The following is a 20,456-nucleotide window of genomic DNA, read 5'->3' as shown; positions in this document are numbered from 1 at the left end:
AGACGATGTATAATAAAAAACTGATCAGAGTCCTTCTCACTCCGAAATTGGCTAAAAATGCCTCGGAAACTTACTCGCTCCGGAATAGCTAATCGTAAAAAAAACTATTATAAAGTATATGTTCTAACTGTCATCAAATCTCATCTGCTGATCTCGAAATTGCTATCGTGGGTTGAGGTTTCCATTCTCGTAACATGCATCAAAATTAGAAAAATATTGATCAACTATCAATATTTAAAAAAAGAATGTACGTGATAGTTAGCATCAAATCCCAAGCTGAAACAAATTGGTTATATTATCAAAAATAGATAATACCTAAGAAGCTCATGTAAATGAGTTCCAGTAATAAGATACTTAGATAGGGGCCCTCCTTAGCCGTGCGGTAAGACGCGCGACTACAAAGCAAGACCATACTGAGGGTGGCTGGGTTCGATTCCCGGTGCCGGTCTAGGCAATTTTCGGATTGGAAATTGTCTCGACTTCCCTGGGCATAAAAGTATCATCATGTTAGCCTCATGATATACGAATGCAAAAATGGTAACATGGCTTAGAAACTTCGCAGTTAATAACTGTGGAAGTGCTTAATGAACACTAAGCTGCGAGGCGGCTCTGTCCCAGTGTGGGGATGTAATGCCAACAAGAAGAAGATTAAGATACTTTTTATCTTTAGCTTATGTTCAGTTCATATATCTGATAAGACTGCTTCAGGTTTCAGAAAAAAATATCACGCTTTTTTCAACCATATGAGCTAATAACACGAAAACGGATAGGGGTATGAGTGCGGTAGATAGCAGCGATCACCATTTCGCATTCTTTGCCTGTCTCAGTCGAGCTGAGTCAGCAGCAAACCGCAATGCATGTCAGTCGATCGTTTACTCTGCAAATCACCTTACTTGTCGCTAGTCGGTAGTAGGTAGGTAGGTACCTTTTGCTTTAAAATATTTAATTTGATTGGACAACACATCTAGTGAAAATGACAAATCCATCCGTTCCTGCCTACGTCCGCTCCAAGTTGGAAGAGATCGCCTGGGATCACAATTTCGTTGGAGGAACATACGACATTCGGTACGAGCCCGGATCGAAGGATGGTGATTAGACTGGCCCAGGAAACAAAAAGTTGTCTAATTCCATGGGGCACCTCCCAGGATTGTGTCTTTGGGTGAGAAAATCAATCTCTGAAAATTTCAGCTCAATCGCTTGTTGCATAAGCTGGCGCATTTGATTTGAAGTTTGTATGGGGATTTCAGCCAAAACGTATAGGAAAATACACCTCCATCACTCATTCGATCTGGAAATTTGTTCTGATTGCTCGATTGACCTCAGAATTGCATAAACGGCAGTTGGTATGCTACAGAACAATTTCACAGAACATTGTATGATGATTAAATAAACTTTTATATGGGTTTCGGCTGATGCGATTCGATCAAAAAACCCAAAAATACACAAATCAGCTCCTAATAATTCAGCCGAAAATTATATAAAAGTTCATTTAATCATCATGCATCTTCTGTGAAATTGTTCTGTAGCATACCAACTGCCCTTTTTGCAATTCTGAGCTCAATCGAGCAATCAGAACCAATTTCCAGATCGAATGAGTGACGGAGGTGTATTTTCCTATACATTTTGGCTGAAATCCCCATACAAACTTCAAATCAAATGCGCCAGCTTATGCATCAAGCGATTGAGCTGAAATTTTCAGAGATTTATTTTCTCACCCAAAGACACAATCCTGGGGGGTGCCCCGTGGAATTCGACAACATTTTTTTCTCCCCATAGTAATCTGGGCCAGTCTAATGGTGATGGATTCATTGGACAGATGGTACGTGCTACTATTTATGGCGATCGGCTGGTGGACGGAGACAAATTATTACACGGTCAGAAACTGAGCTTGATCTGTAAGATGCCACTGGACGATCCGGTGCAGCGCGAAAAGTTCAACTCTATGCTGCTGTTCGAGAGGGAAGTGTTGGTCTACAATGAGGTGCTGCCAGCATTTGAACGTCTGCAGCTAGCCAAAGGATTGTGGCGAGGTGACGAAATTGGATTTTGGCACTATCCCAGATGCTACTGGGCTTCTTTTGATGCGGAGCAGGGAGAGTCGATGCTGATCATGGAGGATCTGGTGGAACGCGGATTGGAACTGCATGATAAGTACGTGTTGGTGGATTATGATCACGCAAAGGTGCTCATGGTGGCCCTAGGGAAAATGAACGCCTGCTCGTTTGCTTTGAGGGAACAGAAACCGGACATTTTTGAAAAAATCAAGCGATTAAACGATTTACTGAGTATTATTATGACGACTGAGCAAACCAAGCCATTGGCTGTACGGAATTGTGAATTGGCAGCATCAATCTTCAACGGAGAAAATGCTGGAGAAAAACGTTGGAAAAACAAATTCCTGTCGCTAAAGGATTGCATTTGGGAACGAACGCAGGAGTTGATGGCTAGTCAGAAAGTTGAACCTTATGGGGCATTCAACCACGGAGATTGTTGGACCAACAACGTCATGTTCGGTTATGACCAAGCAACTAATCGTGTTCAGCGATTAGTGTTCCTAGACTGGCAGATGGCTCGATACGGATCACCAGTTTTGGATCTCGTTTCATTCCTGTACCTTTGCGGCGAAGTCAACCTTCGGAGAGACCGGTTCAGTGATTTGATCGGAGCGTTTTATGATGCATTTTCTAGAACGTTCCGCGCATTGGGAGGGCAACCGGAAAAATCATTTCCATTCGAGGCGATCCACCAGCAAATGAAGGTCTTCGGAGCTCAAGTGCTGACGATGTCAACTTTTGCTTTTCCCAATCTATCGCAACTTCCCCAAGAATTCTTTGAGTGTGAAACAAATCGAAATAAGGAGGAATTTGCACCTCAGTTTTGCAGATATAAGCAACTAATGAAAGATATGTGTTGCGACTCGGAATATTTCGACGGTTTAGAATAAAAGGATACCGACAGAAAGTGTAGCGATAAAAATTCAATGAACAAAAATAGATTGTTGTCATTCACAATGTGTATTGAAGTAGTGCAAGAACTTTTGAACTAAAAGAAATATTTCCCATAATGAATGACGTAGCTGACTATCTCCATTTATATACCTTGCCTTTATTGGACTTGTGGTTACAGCGGAATGAAATGCAGAGTTTAATTATTTAAAATAAAACAGAACTTTATTAAACAACGATGTTTACTCTTCGAATTCACTTTTACTTATGACAAAATGGCGCTTCATGCGCAAAGATGCTGCTACTAAAAAAGAGCCTCGAGAGAGCAGCAAGCTTCGAGAGAGCAGCAAGCTTCGAGAGAGCAGCAACTTAAAGAGACTGTAGAAAGAGAATGCAGGGTTGCTTGCTCGTTGTATATATCAACACTCCTCCTCATCGAACACTGCCAACCTTTTACGACAGTCCCATCATATATGCGAATTTATGCATTTTGACTGCACAGATAGAAAAATCCACTGACATTTACGCTAAGAATCATGCACATAAATGGAACGCCATTATTAGCGTAATTCCAAACAGGATATAGCCTAAATATATACAATATTCGACGTGAACCGTCAAGATTGCATACAAGTTGTAAGCAATCTTGTTAGGAAGAGACCCATTTATGCGTAGAATAGCGTAAATTTTTCGCATGTCAAGTTACGTGCTGTTTATTTTTCACTATTTTTTTCTGTGTGCACCCACCGGTTTAGTGAGTACATCAGCGACCATGTCCTCTGTTGGACAGTATTGCAGCGTCATGCTTCCGGCTTCACACAATTGCTTCACAAAATGTTGTTTCACTTCAATGTGCTTGGAGCGACGATTTTTGCGATCCGACTTGACAAACTGGATACAACTCTGATTGTCCTCCATGACCGTCACCGGGCCTTCGATGTGCTCACCCATGTCCGTCAATAAACTCCGCAGCCAAATTAGCTCTTGACTAGCTTCGCTTAGCGCCACATATTCTGATTCCATCGTGGATAATGTGACGCAACTCTGTCTCCTACTAACCCACGATACTGCTCCACCGGCGTAGTTAAAGACAAATCCAGTCGTAGACTTTCTAGTACCAACGTCGCCAGCCCAATCGGCATCTGAATAGCCGATCAGTTTTCCACATGTGTTGCCATACGATAACTTCCACTCCTTTGTCGCCTTCAGGTAGCGGACAACGCGCTTTGCTGCTACCCAATCCGCTTCGGTTGGCGAACTCACTTTTCGACCTAGTATCGCTACACTAGCTGCTACATCCGGTCTAGAACAGACAGAGATGTAGAGAAGCGCTCCAACAAGACTTCGGTACTCGTTTTCTTCCGGTAATTTAGGGCTTGTATCTTCTGAACCGACAAAACCCTCTTCCATTGGCGTCTTCGCCCGTTTCGCGTCGCGGAGACCGAATCTATTCGCAACACGATCGATGTAACCTTCCAATGAAATACTGTATTTTCGTTCATTGCACTCAATCTTCAGCCCAAGAAAATCTTTAGGCTCACCAAGATTCGTCACTTCAAAATACCGTTTTAACTGCTCATATATCGAGTTAATTTTATCTTTATCTTCACAACCAATCATAATATCGTCCACATATACCAGCAGGTAGACACGTTTTCCATTATCAACTTTGGTATACAGGCACGGATCAGTTGCACTTTGTTTGAACCCCATTTCCACGAGCACACTATGCAGCCGCTGATTCCAGCACCGCGCTGATTGTTTGAGTCCGTAAATGCTCTTTTTCAATCGACACACCATGCTTTCTTTCCCCTTCACTGCATACCCAGGTGGCTGCCTCATGAAAATTTCCTCGTTCAAATCACCGTATAAGTAGGCCGTTTTCACGTCGAAGTGTTTTAACGTCAATTTTTTCTTACTTGCCACGGCCAACAGAATCCGCAGAGTATTTAGTGTGGCTGGTCCCCGGTGCAAAAACTTCATCGTAATCGACACCGTATTTCTGGGAGTATCCCTGAGCCACCAAACGTGCCTTGTACTTGGTGACCTCGCCGTTAGCATTCCTTTTCAGCTTATATACCCAGCGACAACCAACTACTTTCCGTCCGGCAGGTAAGTCGGCGAGTTCCCACGTCCCATTTTGACGATGAGACTTGAGTTCATCAATCATCGCCGCTTTCCAGAACTCCTGCCGTCCACATGTTACCGCTTCCTTCAAAGTCTTCGGTTCAAGCTTGTCCGGATCCAGTGATTTCACAGCAAAAATCTCTTCGATTAATCGCCGTGGTGCTATCCCCTTTGTAGCTCGGCTGGAGCGGCGCGCTATATCATCCAAGGAAAAACCATGGAAGGATCCTTCGCCCACAGAGACACTTTCATTGAAATCTTCGTTGTAACTACGGGCTTCTTCGAAAATATCAATCTCTTCTTCCGCCGGCTCCAACTCGCACTGGTGCTCATCGTCATATGACAACGTTATCGGCACTTCCTGTACTCCTCCTGTTTCCTGATCATGGCGTCGAACAGCCTCCGTCGTATCGCACTGTTCCAGAAAATTTGCATCTCTACTAATCGTAATCCTATCCGTTTCAGGGTTCAAGAAACGATACGCCTTACGACAATCAGCGTACCCGACAAACACTAATTTCTCCGCTTTGTGATCCAGCTTGCGTCGCTTTTCTTTGGGAATGTGCACGTACGCTTCCGTACCAAAGATGCGTAGATGTCCGTACGTTGGCTTCTTACTGTGCCAGAGCTCGTATGGTGTCATGGTTACAACGGACGACGGCAAACGATTCTGCAAGTAGTTTGCAGTGCAAATCGCCTCCCCCCAGTAACGCTTTTGAAGCTCCGACTCTGCAAGCATACAACGAAGCATCTCGACAAGATAACGGTTCTTTCGTTCCGCGACACCGTTCTGTTGTGGTGAATACGGCGCCGTCAATTCATGCACAATACCATTCTCCGCAAAGTAGTTCCGCAACGATCCACTCATATACTCGCCCCCGCCATCGGAACGAATCTTCTTCGGAAAATGCCCGAACTGATTTTTCACCAGGTTGCAGTATTCCCGGATCCGCTGTTCTGCATCCGATTTACGCTGCAGCAGATACACCAAACTGTAACGCGTATAATCATCCACAAGCACTATGTAATACCGATTGCCACTTGGCGTGTTCTCTTCCATTGGACCGCCCAAGTCGGTGTGCACTAGATCTCCTACCGCGCTCGATTTACTTTTCGATACTTTTGGAAATGATTCGCGAACCATTTTTCCTTCACAACACGGACGGCACACTGTTTGTACATCGCATGGATCAAGTTTCAATCCGTGACCCAGATGGTCCCGCACTATTTTGTCCACTGCTTGCACATCGCGATGTCCGAGACGCCGATGCCACAAATGCTTACACAATCGAGAATGCTTTTGATTTGCTAGAAAAATTTTCTCCGGATCCTGCTTCAAGTGGTACAACTCTCCTTGCCGTTGCCCAACTAGCACTGATTGCTCTTCTTTCAGGACATGACACTCCTTTTGCTCGAACAGAACTCGAAACCCCAAATCTGTGATTCTACTTACCGACAACAGATTGCCAGCAAGAGACGGTACATACAGAACGTTGTCTAGCCGCACTTTCCTTTTCTCACCATCGCCATTATATGAGATGAGTTTAACGGTACCGCTTCCAGATGATTTGATGAATTTTCCATCCGCCAGACAAACCGTCGTAGCCTTCATCCACATCTTCCAATAACGATACATCATTGGTCATATGAGCCGTCGCCCCTGAATCTAGGTACCAGAAACCGGACCCGTTGGTTCTGCCCGCTGCCAGGCACACTTCGAAACTGGAATCGGACTTGATAGCGACGCTTGCTTTTGCACGATCAAACTTCTCCTTCTCACGCTTGTCCTGAGAAAACTTCAGACAATCACGTCGGAAATGGCCCGCCTTCTTGCAATAGTGGCACAAAATTTCCTTTTTCACTTTCGGTGCCTTATTGTCACTTCGATAGTCACTTTCAACGCGACGTCGACCCTCATCGAGCAGCTTACCTTTCACAAAGTCCACTGTAAGATCTGCATCCGGCCGACTCTCAAGTGCTACAATCAAACTATCGTACGATCTCGGAAGACTGGATAACATTAACGCGACGAACCAGTTATCCTTCACTTCCTCACCGAGAGCAGTCAAACGGAGTCGTAATGCCGCCATCTGCTTCAGATGTTCCGCTTCAGATGTCTTCTGCCATCCGGATGGTAATCAATTGTCGCACAACGTGGATTATACTGGACAGAGATGAGCGCTCATGATAATCCTTCAGCGCGTCCCACATCTCCTTCGCTGTTTCCTTCGTCATAACATGGATCAACTGCGTGTCCTCCAATGCCAAACCGATCAACGCTTGCGCCTTCTCGTCTTTCGAGATCCAATTCGCATCAACAGTTTCCGGTTCCGGATCGGTGACCACTTTCAGCAGCTTCTCCTTCGTCAGAAGCAAACGCATTTTGAACTTCCACACCGCGTAGTTCCCGTCGTTCAATTTTTCGACCGTCGCTTTTGTGTCCGCCATTTTGTTTATCGACACTCGCGCTCCGAAAAAAAAATCGAATCACCGGTGAAGAATCCACTTACAACGCAACAAAATGTCCACAAAACTCACGCACTTCCAGCGCTAGCCGGGCCCACAACCTATTGGACTTGTGGTTACAGCGGAATGAAATGCAGAGTTTAATTATTTAAAATAAAACAGAACTTTATTAAACAACGATGTTTACTCTTCGAATTCACTTTTACTTATGACAAAATGGCGCTTCATGCGCAAAGATGCTGCCACCAAAAAAGAGAGAGAGCAGCAACTTAAAGAGACTGTAGAAAGAGAATGCAGGGTTGCTTGCTCCTTGTATATATCAACAGCCTTGTGTAGGGGATCACTTTTCTTTTGTTACAATGTCTGAAACTCGATGTGTATATGCCGACTGACTGGGAAAACTGACTGCCCTAAAACCAGTGGTCTAGTGGTCTTGACATTTGGGTTGCCTAGGACTAGTGCTTAACTGTTATGAAGATTGGTAGTTCGCCGAAAGCATTTTCCAAGAAGAAGAAGGGCATTCAATTGAACATTCCTATCGATAGAACAGTTCCTCCCGTCATTCAACCATTGCGTCGTTGTCTTATTCCACTCCTAGAAAAAGTGGAGAACAAGCTGACTGAGCTCTTGGACATTATTGAAAGAGTAGTGAGAAACCAACCTCATGGACTTCATCTCTCATTTCCATTCGGTTGGAAAATGGAAAACTGCGTTTATGTATCGACATGAGAAGAGCAAATCAAGCAATCCAGATATTAAACTATGTTGGAGAATGAAATGAACAGTAGGCGTTCAGATCGAAAGGTAATCCAAGCAATCAAATACCTAATTATGTCAATATAATAAAATTATCTTTTCTACTTCTACCACTGCAACAAGTGGTTTGTTTTACTGCCATTCCAATGGGTTGCGGTTCCACAGCAAATCCGGAACCTTTCAAGTCTCCCTTAAATCGAGCGGTTGAGTGGCCGTGAGAATTGGCCCACTTGGAAGTTCGCAGTGGAAACTTACCTTGAGCTGGAAGAGCTGTGGGAAGTTGTAAAGCTGAATCCAAATGTGGATGGAACCTTACCGGCGATCGACGCGAAGAAGTGAAGAAGAGCAGGAGCAAAGATTATTCTTTTTTTGAGGTTTGGGCGAAGCTTGAAGCAGAGTTTGAAGACTCCGGCCTGACTCGTCGGGAAGCGCTGCTCAACACCACGTCCCTTTCTTGATGGTCGGAATAAAATAGAACAGCAGTTTAACAGCAGAAAACTATTTATTCAACTTGTTCGGTGGATCCGTCTTCAACTTCACGCGACAGTCCCTTCTTCTGACAGCGGTTGCACTTTCCGGTAAACTTACCAGGTTTCTGCTTCGATCCTTGGAATGCTGATGGTTTCTCTTGAGAGTTGACTACCCGGTCGGTTTTCTTGAGTTCCTCGGCAAGAAGGCGCTCGCGAACAACATCCAGCTTCAAATTATCCTCACCAAGATTTTCCAACGCAGTAACCAACGGATCGAACGATTCGGGAAGGGTGGCAAACAGCTGGGACACAACATCGTTTTTTTCAAGCTTCGCCCCGGCCAGCTTCAGTTGTCGGATCAGCTCTTCGAATGTCTTCAGGTGATCTTTCACGGATGAACCCTCAGCCATTCGCAGCTTCGCAAGTTGCTTTCTGACGAATGTCTGCGACGAGACGGACTTCTTGGCGTAGACGGCTTCAAGGCTGCTCCAAACTTCCTTTGCCGTCTCCTTGTCCCGGACAAGATCCAGCAGATCGTCATGGATAAATGAGATCAGCAGGTACGCCGCTTTACCGTCTTCTTCCTGGAACTTCGCAAGCTCGGCCGGTTCCGCTGGAGGATCCTTCTTGATGACATCCAATAGCTTCACGGACTTCAAATACTTCTCCACTCGAAAACGCCAATTGTCAAAGCCGGTGCCCGAGAACAACGGGATCCCGTGGACCGAATCCTTGCGTGAGTCGCCCATAACCTCTTGATGGTCGGAATAAAATAGAACAGCAGAAAACTATTTATTCAACTTGTTCGGTGGAGAGCTTGAACAGGAATGAATGATTTGCTACAATTGTTTATTCAATAAAACTTATGTTGCTATGGAGGCCTTCGGTCTCCAAGGAGGTCATCAGCATACTTTGATGCCGATTTACTCCAACACCCTTTCATCGAGCGGAAATATGGAACATACGTTGGGCGTTTGGTTCGAGATTTCGGAAGAGTGGATTGGATCTCTTTTGCTTTCTGGTCTTCCGGAGGAGTATAAGCCGATGATAATGGCGTTGGAGAAATCCGGCACTCCCAGCATCAAGACGTACAGGAAGTACAGTTCTCCTCGGACAAAACGGCGTTTATTGAAAGGAAGTAATTTCAATCATGGCACGGCAAATGCTGGGTAAATCGTACCATTGGTACTTCGCGTACCTGAAGGAATAAAAGACCCTGTTGCGGCGTATGAAGGCACTATAAACTTAAAATGAAAGTTTAAACTATAAACAATTTATTATAATTATATTCAATACATACAATATAACTACTCACAATTTTCAGTGAATCACTTCGCACTAATTATTAACTTTAATTCAATTATATGTTTTTATATTTAGATTAGGCTTCAAGCACTTCTTCTATTCGGTTCAACCAAACTATTTACTCTCCTTTCCCGCTTCTTCTCGTCTGAATTGACATTTAAATTTCAACGCTCATAGGGTGATCAGTCGAACCTGTCGCGCCAACATTCCCACCCACGTAACTCTTCATATTGATGAAGTTTTACCAAATTCTACCATAAGCGCGTTTTCCTGGTCACTCTATTGATTACGTACTTGATGCAACAATGGATGATGTAGTAGTTGGCATCCATCTATACCACATTCGTACGCTTCATGACAAGCTCTTGCAGTGTGGCGATTGAGGCAACATCTGCACAGCTTTAGCTCTCCTACCAATTTCCAACGATGACCAACTTGAAATGACTCAAACACATGACAATCTCGGACACGGTGATTCCTATCCCGACAAACAAAACAAAAACTATTGTTTGTTGGCTCTGAGTGCACTACTGCTAATCGATTGGAGTCGTTTTCTTTCGTTCGTGCTCCACTTTGAGATTTCGATCCCACACACGTTATCTCACATGCTGTTTGCACCAATTCATTCATGTATTTATTGAATGTTTTTAGAGATGCAGGTGTGTTTCTTCTTTTATACCGTATCCATTGTAACTTCATTTCTCCTGGAAGTTTTGCTTCTACCTCTTGCAATAAACTCGGACTTTGCAGATATTCCGTTTGATCCATTGCAGTAAGGTGATCGAAAAGGTTTTGTATTGCCAAACCATATTCAATCACAGTTTCCAATTTTTCAGAATCAGGAGCTGAAATCGAACGAACTCTCATAATCAGTGAATTGATTAACACAGCTGGTTGCCCGTATAACATTTTTAAAGTCTCTATTACTTTGGGTACTAGTTCTGGTAGCAGCAACCGACTGCGTACATATTCCAAAGCTTTGCCTTTAATACTCTTCTGAAGCCTCACCAAGTTTTCTGAATGATTGTATCCACAAGCCAGCGTAGTATGTTTATATTGACTGTAGAAAACCGGCCTATCCTCTGGATCCCCTGCAAATAGAGGCAGATCTGGTGATATGACCTGCCTAGCACATATTTGTTGAGGTGTCAATTGGCCACCGGTTGTTCTAGAAAGTTGAGTAACGACCGACGAAGTGTATTCAAAGGATTCCGGGTGGGAAACACTTTCCAGGTTGCTTATATCGCCTTCCATATCAATAGTTGTTCCATCAGGAGTTTCCTCCACAAATTCTTCTCCTTTATCGAACTGTAAAAGTGATCGTAAAAAATTATACCGTCTGCGTTCATGTTCCAAGTCAACAGCTTCACGATCTGATATCGCTTTCATCTTTATCGCATGCTCTCTTTCCAAGTAATTCAACTGGAGTTTCAAATCTTCTGGTGCGATATTATCCGTAGCCGCTGCAGTGTCCTCCGACGGTTTGTTCATTTTTCGGCTGTTTTGTACCTTCTGTGTATTATGATTCTTCTTCATATTACTGGGTCGGGTTGCGGTAGATAATGAATTTTTTTTAAATTTGTTGCGGCGTATGAAGGCACTGAATTTTTAGAGCAAATCAAACACTTGTTGTTTTGTGGATCAGCTTAAACTATAAACAATTTATTATAATTATATTCAATACATACAATATAACTACTCACAATTTTCAGTGAATCACTTCGCACTAATTATTAACTTTAATTCAATTATATGTTTTTATATTTAGATTAAGCTTCAAGCACTTCTTCTATTCGGTCCAACCAAACTATTTACTCTCCTTTCCCGCTTCTTCTCGTCTGAATTGACATTTAAATTTCAACGCTCATAGGGTGATCAATCGAACCTGTTGCGACGGATTTTTCCTGGCTTGATAGAAACGGTTTTGACAGCAGTGTCCATTTCACACAGCTCCAAAGCTGAAATTTATTATGCAATTATGAATTATTATTGAACTTATTATCTATATGAAATAACTTACAAACTGGTTTCACTTCAATCCACGAGTAACAGTCTCCGTCGCCGTTCTAAACTATTCTAATTAAATCCTTTTGCCTCTGTATGGAAGTATGTGCATTAATTGATCAACCTGTGTTGCCAGTTTCACAAAATATCAAACTTCACTTAACAGACCCCATCTCGCGGTTCTTAGCCTCTTACCCAGCAACTCCTATCCCTACTTCCTCGTGGCGCTGGCCGGGATACGAGCAACCTAAGGGAACATCGGGTAACCAACCCCGATGGGAACTATGGTCGTATGCTGACAGGGAAGAGGGGTTTGCTCCTTTCCGGAGGTGCAAATCTGATCGAGCGTCTGTTCTCCATGTTAGGAGCGACTCACACCAGCGTCTGTTCCCCATGTTAGGGGCAGCTGATCATCGTCCGAGTGCCAGCAAGGGAGTCTAAACTAAAATGTTCACATCATGCTGCATCGTGTCACTAAGTTGTACCGAAAGGCTATCATTTCACTCCGAAAACGAACTTTTTATGGAAGCCTCTGAGATCCATAGTATTATATATCAATCGACTCAGCTCGACGAGCTGAGCACATGTCTGTCTGTCCGTGTGTATGTATGTGTGTTAGGGTGGCTCAAATTAGTATGGGAAAAACTTTTGTCAATTTTTTTGATGGGCCGCCCTCTTATTTGGTTCTATTTGATGCCCTGATGCTCTGGACAAAATTTCAGCCAAATCGGTCAACGTTTGGGCGGTGCTAAACTCGTTAGAAGTTTATATGCAAAAATGTATGCAGAAACATCCAAAAACAGTGAATTGCAGTTGGACGGCACAACTTACGATGCAGATCTATGATACTCTTTCAGATCTTGAAGAATTTAATACAGAATGTTATGCTGAAAACCGCGAGAAGATTTGAGTTTGCCCGGCCAAGTTATAAGCATTTCTCTGTAGTAGGGTTTGAGCAAATTTCGTTTCTTTTACCTTTGAAAAGAAATAAATTCACCCCTACAACACTCCAATAAAATGCCAATATCTTTGCCTAATAAACTCTAATCTTATCGCGGTTTTCAGCATAACATTCTGTATTAAATTCTTCAAGATCTGAAAGAGTATCATAGTTCTTCATCGTAAGTTGTGCCGTCCAACTGCAATTCACTGTTTTTGGATGTTTCTGCATACATTTTTGCATATAAACTTCCAACGAGTTTAGCACCGCCCAAACGTTGACCGATTTGGCTGAAATTTTGTCCAGAGCATCAGGGCATCAAATAGAACCGAAAAAGAGGGCGGCCCATCAAAAAATTTGAAAAAGTGTTTTTTGAGCCACCCTAATGTGTGTGTATGTGTGTGCACAAAAGCTATAAAATACATTAGACAACTTTTCGTATAGAAATCCTTAACCGATTTTCTCGCAACATGTTTCATTCGACAGGGGACAAAGCCTTGTTAATCACTATTGAATTTAATAACGATCGGTCATTGCGTTTGAAAGTTATGAATGTTGTATTTGTATCACCCTATTATACATGCATCAAGGACAATAAACGAGTTATGAATAAATAGTAGACTACACCACATGTGTCCCACAAAACATGGTGTCAGAAGTGGCCAATTTGCATTGATTGAATCACGAAGTTGGTTGGAATCGCGAGCGAGAAGTCGGGAGTCGATAGTGCCGGGAGAACGGGTCGGAATTTGGCCAAATAGCAACGAAAATTTAGTTTTCAAGTGCAAGTGAAAGTATAACCTCAAAATGGCTAACATCCCAGTTCCTCTACCACTGAAGCTGGGGGAAAATAACAGAGAGGCGATCAAAATATTTAAGTTGCAATGGAACTACTACGCCGTCGCTACGGAGTTGGAGGAGAAAGCAGCTAACCAGCAAATAGCAACGCTGATGGCCGTCATGGGAGTAGATGGTGTGATGCTGGTAGAAGAATTACAACTATCGGTAGCTGATCGTGCAACACCGACTGCAATTTTGAATAAAATTGAGCAGCATCTGGCTCCCCAGCGGGACAAACGTATGGAGCGAGCGGAGTTCAACACTATGTGCCAAAGCGATGGAGAAAAGATAGAAGAATTTGTGACACGGTTGAAGAAGAAGTTATCAGCCTGCGGATATACAGCGGCACAGCAAGAAGAAATCTTGAAAGATCGACTGATTGCTGGAATTCGGGACCATAAAGTAAGGAAGGAGTTGCTAAGAGCAGGTGATATTTCGGTCAATGATATGGTGAAAAAAGTCAACGAACATCAACAGATCGAAGATTTGGCAAAGAAATATGAACGTATGACGGCGGTCGCAGAATCTACGATGGACACTTGTAAAGTGACAACTACCAGGAGATTCGAGTACAACTGTAAATATTGCGGTGGAAAGCATCAGAAGGATAAAAACAAGTGCCCTGCCTACGGTAAGAAATGCCTAGTATGTGGAAAATTGAACCACTTCAGAAGCGTGTGCCGTGCAAAGAACAAGAGAAACAAATTCAAGAGCAGACACGTGAAGCAGTTAGAGGATGCTGATGGGAATACGGAGAGCTCAGAAGACGAGGAAGAATGTGAATTTGTCGATATCGCAAAAGTGGATAGTGGTCATTTGAAAGACACTAGCAGAATCATGGTAAAATTAAAAGTAGTTGATGGAACGGGAAAGATCAAACCTCTGGAAATCCAAGTTGATACCGGTGCGAGGGTGAATGTATTATGCTATCGCGATTTGAAGGAATACATTAGACAACTTTTCGTATAGAAATCCTTAACCGATTTTCTCGCAACATGTTTCATTCGACAGGGGACAAAGCCTTGTTAACATTAGCAATACACAAACATAGAACATTAGCGATACGGAGCTCAAGTTAAGGTGTTATTCTGGTAAAATAATCCGAAAGGTAAAGCAGAATTGGAAGTTTTGCTCAAGGATGGAAGCAAAAAGCTATCCTTTGTGATTGTCAAGAAAACTCGACTACCTTTACTGTCATCGCAGTCAGCTATAGACCTTGGCATCATAAAGGTACATGACATCTACAACGTCAATACACTGCATCAAGACTGTGAACAGATACTACGTAAGTATCACGACGTCTTTGAAGGCGACGGAAGGTTCGAAGGGAAATTTAAAATTGAAATCGATGACTCCGTTACAGCTGTTCAACAGAAGGCGCGACGTATTCCATTAGCTTATCTCCCGGAACTGAAGCTGAAGATTGAGGACCTGGAAAAAAGAGGAATCGTAGAACCAGTGAACAAGCACATGGAGTGGTTGAGTAATCTGGTTCTAGTCAAGAAAGGTGATAAACTGCGATTGTGTGTGGATCCGGCGGAGCTCAACCGGGCGATTAGAAGAATGAATCATCAGATTCCTACTATAGAGGAGCTACTTCCCGAATTCGCAAAAGCAAAAATATTCAGCATTCTCGATGCCAAAAACGGATTTTGGCATCTCGAGCTGGAAGAACGTAGTGCTGATTTGACAGCTTTCTAGACACCAATGGGCGTATATCGTTGGAAGCGGATGCCGTTCGGAGTTTCGTGCGCACCTGAGGTATTTCAAAAAGCGCAGCAGCAGGTTATTGCGGGTATACGAGGAGTACGTTGCTTGGCGGATGATGTAGTAGTATTTGGATGTGGTGATACGCTGGAAGCGGCTATGCTTGACCACAATCAGTGCTTCAGAGGTGCAGAGAGAGGATTGAAGCTAAACCGAGCAAAAGCGAAAGTGGCATTAACATCAGTTCCATTTTTTGGGCACATTTTAACAGATGAAGGAGTAAAACCTGATCCTGGAAAAATATCAGCGGTATTGAACATCGAAGCCCCGAAGAATAAAAAAGAGTTGCTAACATTTTTAGGACTAGTAACGTACCTGGGGCGTTATCTTCCAAAGCTAGCTGAAGTGAGTGCTCCCCTTCGGAATCTGACTCGTGATACCGCAGAATATGATTGGGATAGAAAAGCAGCGGATGCCTTTCTGCTTATCAAGAAGTTGGTAACGGAAGCACCAATACTACGTTATTATGATCCAGCAGAAACACTTGTCATTCAATGCGATGCGAGTATGAGTGGTGTTGGGTGTGTTTTACTCCAGGACGGGCGACCAGTAGCTTATGCTTCTCGAACGCTCAACAAGACGGAGAGTAATTATGCACCAATCGAGCGAGAATGTTTGGCCATTGTTTTCGCGTGCAAAAGATTTGACCAATACGTAGCAGGGCGGTATACGGTAGTGGAATCGGACCACAAACCATTGGAAGATATTTTTGGAAAGCCGATAACGGATGCACCACTTCGGCTGCAGAAAATGAGGATGACGTTACAGCGATACGATATTCGCGTGCGCTATCGAAAGGGTAGCGAAATGCATATAGCTGATTTGCTCTCCAGGACAGCTACAACGATTCCGAACGAAATAGCGAATACATGCGGAAAAGTGGACGCGGCGTTCCAAGAGATCGAAAGCATCAACGTAATGGAGTTTATTAATATTTCGGATTACCGTTTTGGAGAAATCGCAGCAGAAACCCGAAAGGATTGGACTTTAAGCAAACTGATGACATTGCTCAATGAAGGTTGGCCTGAAAGGAAAGCAGATCTTGATGATGAGATGCATACATACTGGGCGATGAAGAACGAACTGTCATCATATCGAGGCATAATCTTCAAAAGCGGAAGAGTTTTGGTACCCAAAAGCCTTCGAAAAAAAGTACTGGAAAATCTACACATAGCGCATTTAGGTATTGACTACACTCTTCGTGCGGCTAGAGAATCTTTTTTTTTGGCCAGGCATGAGCGACCAGGTTGCAAACTACATTAAAAACTGCATGGTATGTATGGAGTTCAGTGGACAACAACGTAAACCTCCAATGACAACACACCCGATTCCGGAATATCCCTTTCAACGAGTAAATATTGATCTCGGCGAAATCAAGACGGAAGGTAAAAAGATCGCTATAATGGTAACCGCTGACAGTTACTCAGATTTTGTTGAAGTAGATTTTTTGAATAATACTAAGACAACAACCATTATTAGTGCTTGCAAACGTAATTTTGCACGCCACGGCAGTCCAGAGGTGGTGGTCACAGACAACGGTCCACAGTTTGACAATGAAGAATGGCTTAAGTTTGGACGTCAATGGGATTTTGCACCTGTAACCTCGTCTCCCTATCATGCACAGGGAAATGGAAAGTCGGAGTCGGCAGTGAAAGCAGTAAAGCAACTGTACCGAAAGTGTGCAAAAAGCGGTACAGACTTCTGGAAGCTTTGCAACAGCATCGCAATACTCCGAACGCCGTTGGATTAAGTCCGAACCAAAGATTATGTTCAAGAGATACTAGGAGTACAATACCAGTTGTAACTAACCGTTTAAGGCCACCACAAGCGTCTCATGTGGAAGAAAGTATCCGACATAAAAGGACTGTTACTAAGATGAGCTACGATAAGAAAGCGAAGAAGCTACCAGAGTTGCAGATTGGAGCGAATGTTTTGGTACAACGGAGGCCTGACCTGCAGTCAACATGGGAACAAGCAATTTTGCGGCGGCGACATGAAGATCAATCGTGTGAAGTGCAAACGAATGAGGGTGCTGTATATCGTAGAAGTGCAGTAGCCAAGCCGCACAAGTAGAAAATCAGCATAATGTGCAGCCTAAGCAACAAGGAAACTTGAATCATCAGCAATCAATGAGGCAGTGCGGCGATAATGAGCATCGTGACTCGACGAATGTTCCAGAAAAACGTATTTTTGAACGACGTGACTACAACAAGGGCAAACCACATGGCGCTGGAGCTTGGTCACCGCCACAGGCTGAACAGCAGTCGTCTCGCGCGTTGGGCATGAATGGCAGGCTCAATGCAGCCATAGAAGAGAGTGATATCCCGTTGTCGTCTATAGCAGCTCGACCTAGGCGAGAGGTAGTTAAGCCGAAGCGGTTTTCAGATTATTTGATGTAATTTTTTTTTACTTGCCTTAATTACTAATGTACGTAAATTTGTTGCTTTTCAAAAAAAAAAGGGGGATGTTGTATTTGTATCACCCTATTATACATGCATCAAGGACAATAAACGAGTTATGAATAAATAGTAGACTACACCACATGTGTCCCACAAAACAATGAAGAAATTGGTACGCGACTGTACATCGGACGATATGAACCCCATATAAGGTTGGTGTCTTAACTAAATGCGAGAAAGGCATCACCAACGCTAGGTGGATTAATCTGGTTTTTTTTTTATTAAATTCTAGATAAAGTTCAACACAACCCTTACAACATTATGGGTATGACAATGCTTTGACATAGCACACAACCAGGGTCTATTATATTCCGTGTATAGTAGAAAATCGAAAAAAAAAAAATTCAATAAAATGAAATATCTGCAGTTACCAAACGTCACAACTCATTTCTGATTAGTGCGCATGATAGTACATCCATGCGTGCATGATGCGCACTACTAATGAAATATTTCAATATGTCGCGACTCGCGTCGCAGCGCGAGTGCTCAATCGCGCGGTCCGGTTTGGTGGCGGCCCGACAATATATAGAGTTGCGCAAAGAATGAGGCTAAATCTACCTATTGAACTGTCAAGCCGTCTACCTATCGTGCAAAGTAAACAAATGCTTGTTGGTAAGGCGGAAGTATTGTTATCGCCCAATGATTATTATGGCGAATTAAAACGCATGAATTGAAATGTAATTGATTGGTTTTAGAAATAGCTTCAAAAAACTACAATACACCCCCCAATAAAGTAGCAACAAGAAACTCACATATTTACACTCTGCTGGTGACTTGGTTATCGAATTAAAAAACTTTAGAAGTGAACACTCCCGTGAAGTCACTGGATGGGTTGAACAAAAATGAAAATTGTCAACATAATAACAAGAGCATCATTCAGAATAAGTGTAAGAAGATCCTCTTTGCGCAACTCTATATATTTAATAGACTCTGCAAACAGCAACATTAATGCATAGGACATGTCATATAATATGTCCTACCCACGTATTGATACGAGATATTGTGAAACGTGAATATATAAATATTAACGCATTTGCACAACATTACGAGTAGTGCTCTCCATAAACTCGGTCCTAATAGGGAGATAACATTGCGGCCCTAGGAAACACCGCAACTGCGGTTGTTCATTTCGTACCTAGTCCACTCTGCAAATCTACGTCGATGCCATTTGGACCCAGTATTGTTGAAATAACGAAAATAGGTACTCACCGTTCCGTAACTCTCTTTGTGTTTACCAGCTAACACCTTTACAAACGCTCCCTTTTTCATCACCAGCACTTCATCTTTCGCTGGAGGAATCAACTGTCGATTATTATCTTTCGACACGCGCTCCGCCCCCAATCCCATTCCTTTGGGCCGTTGCACCGGTCCCTCGGGAAATTTATTATCCTTCTTAGGGGCGTTGGGATCCTCCTTCCATCCCATCCCCCGCAGCATCGCCAAACCAAATTTCTCGATCGGCACTGAATCATAATCATCCATCGTGGATTCCCGCCCACCATCTAGTGGTAAATCTTCTGGCTTCAGTGGAACTACCATTGTGTTCTTTTCATTGGCGCGAGATTTCCGTTCTTGCAAATCTTCCAGAATTTCTCGAGCTGCTCGCTGCTCAAGCGATTCATTACCAACTGCAGCCGCTTTTGGTTCAACATCATTTTTCACACCATTTTCCTCTGTATCTTTTCCTTCAATAATATCCTGCAATTTGGCCAAGCGGTCAGGAATAGTCGTCTTGTCTTGTTCCCTCAACGGAATCACCAATGGAGCAGGTTTATCATCTTCGTTTTCCTTTCTAAAATATAGATTAGCATCAATTATGTTTCCCATTTGTCATACAAGATCATAACTTACCCCACAATCTTAATGGTCTGGCCCTCTAGGCAGGATATCAACTCAATCTTGTCTTTACTCTGCAATTGTTTGGGAACGATCGCAGAAGGGCCGGTTAAGTTGCCTTTCTTGATCTTACTAAAACCGAAACTAATCTTTTTTGCATCCATCGTAATCAGGGAGTAAGGAAAATTCAGAAGTACACGCAAAAACACAGATACTACGCGCGGAACCGATCGCAGCTGAGATACCGGCGGAATCGCGGAACACGGGTAAACAAGCGTAAACGATTTGCGTTGCCAAAACACGAAGGACGAAAGCACAAAAGTGTTGAAGAACGCATAAACAAAGCGATGTCAAAATCGAAGCTTTATATTTATAAAAGCGACCAAAAAAAGCAGGAAAAGCTTGAGGCGGGATTAATCGATTATTGAACGCACTGTTTTTACACGTTAATCTGATATAGCACGCTTCTGTTTTTTCTACTCACCGGAGTGTGAGACCTTTCCCGTCAAAAATCGTAGGTATTTAAATATCTCGTTTTATT

General features: G+C 43.1%; 2 protein-coding genes across 2 annotated transcripts in view; one reads left to right on the top strand and one right to left on the bottom strand.

Moving 5' to 3' along the window:
• Positions 1 to 3,213, top strand: part of LOC134227583 (uncharacterized) — a 33,132-nt gene extending 29,919 nt beyond the window's left edge. Inside the window, exons 5-6 of the mRNA XM_062709171.1 lie at positions 952 to 1,093; positions 1,802 to 3,213. Coding sequence (XP_062565155.1) covers positions 952 to 1,093; positions 1,802 to 2,944 — 1,285 coding nt within the window. The 3' untranslated portion in view covers positions 2,945 to 3,213. The remainder of the gene's footprint in view (positions 1 to 951; positions 1,094 to 1,801) is intronic.
• The window catches only part of LOC134220197 (G-patch domain and KOW motifs-containing protein-like), a 128,333-nt gene extending 108,096 nt beyond the window's left edge, over positions 1 to 20,237 (bottom strand). Inside the window, exons 1-2 of the mRNA XM_062699178.1 lie at positions 19,931 to 20,237; positions 19,289 to 19,871 (exon numbers count right to left, since the gene is read on the bottom strand). Coding sequence (XP_062555162.1) covers positions 19,289 to 19,871; positions 19,931 to 20,079 — 732 coding nt within the window. The 5' untranslated portion in view covers positions 20,080 to 20,237. The remainder of the gene's footprint in view (positions 1 to 19,288; positions 19,872 to 19,930) is intronic.
• Positions 20,238 to 20,456: the final 219 nt, after the last annotated feature.

Source organism: Armigeres subalbatus, chromosome 3 (genome assembly GCF_024139115.2).
Source record: "Armigeres subalbatus isolate Guangzhou_Male chromosome 3, GZ_Asu_2, whole genome shotgun sequence".
Classification (NCBI taxonomy): Eukaryota; Metazoa; Arthropoda; class Insecta; order Diptera; family Culicidae; genus Armigeres; species Armigeres subalbatus.
This window is presented reverse-complemented; position numbering and strand designations above follow the sequence as displayed.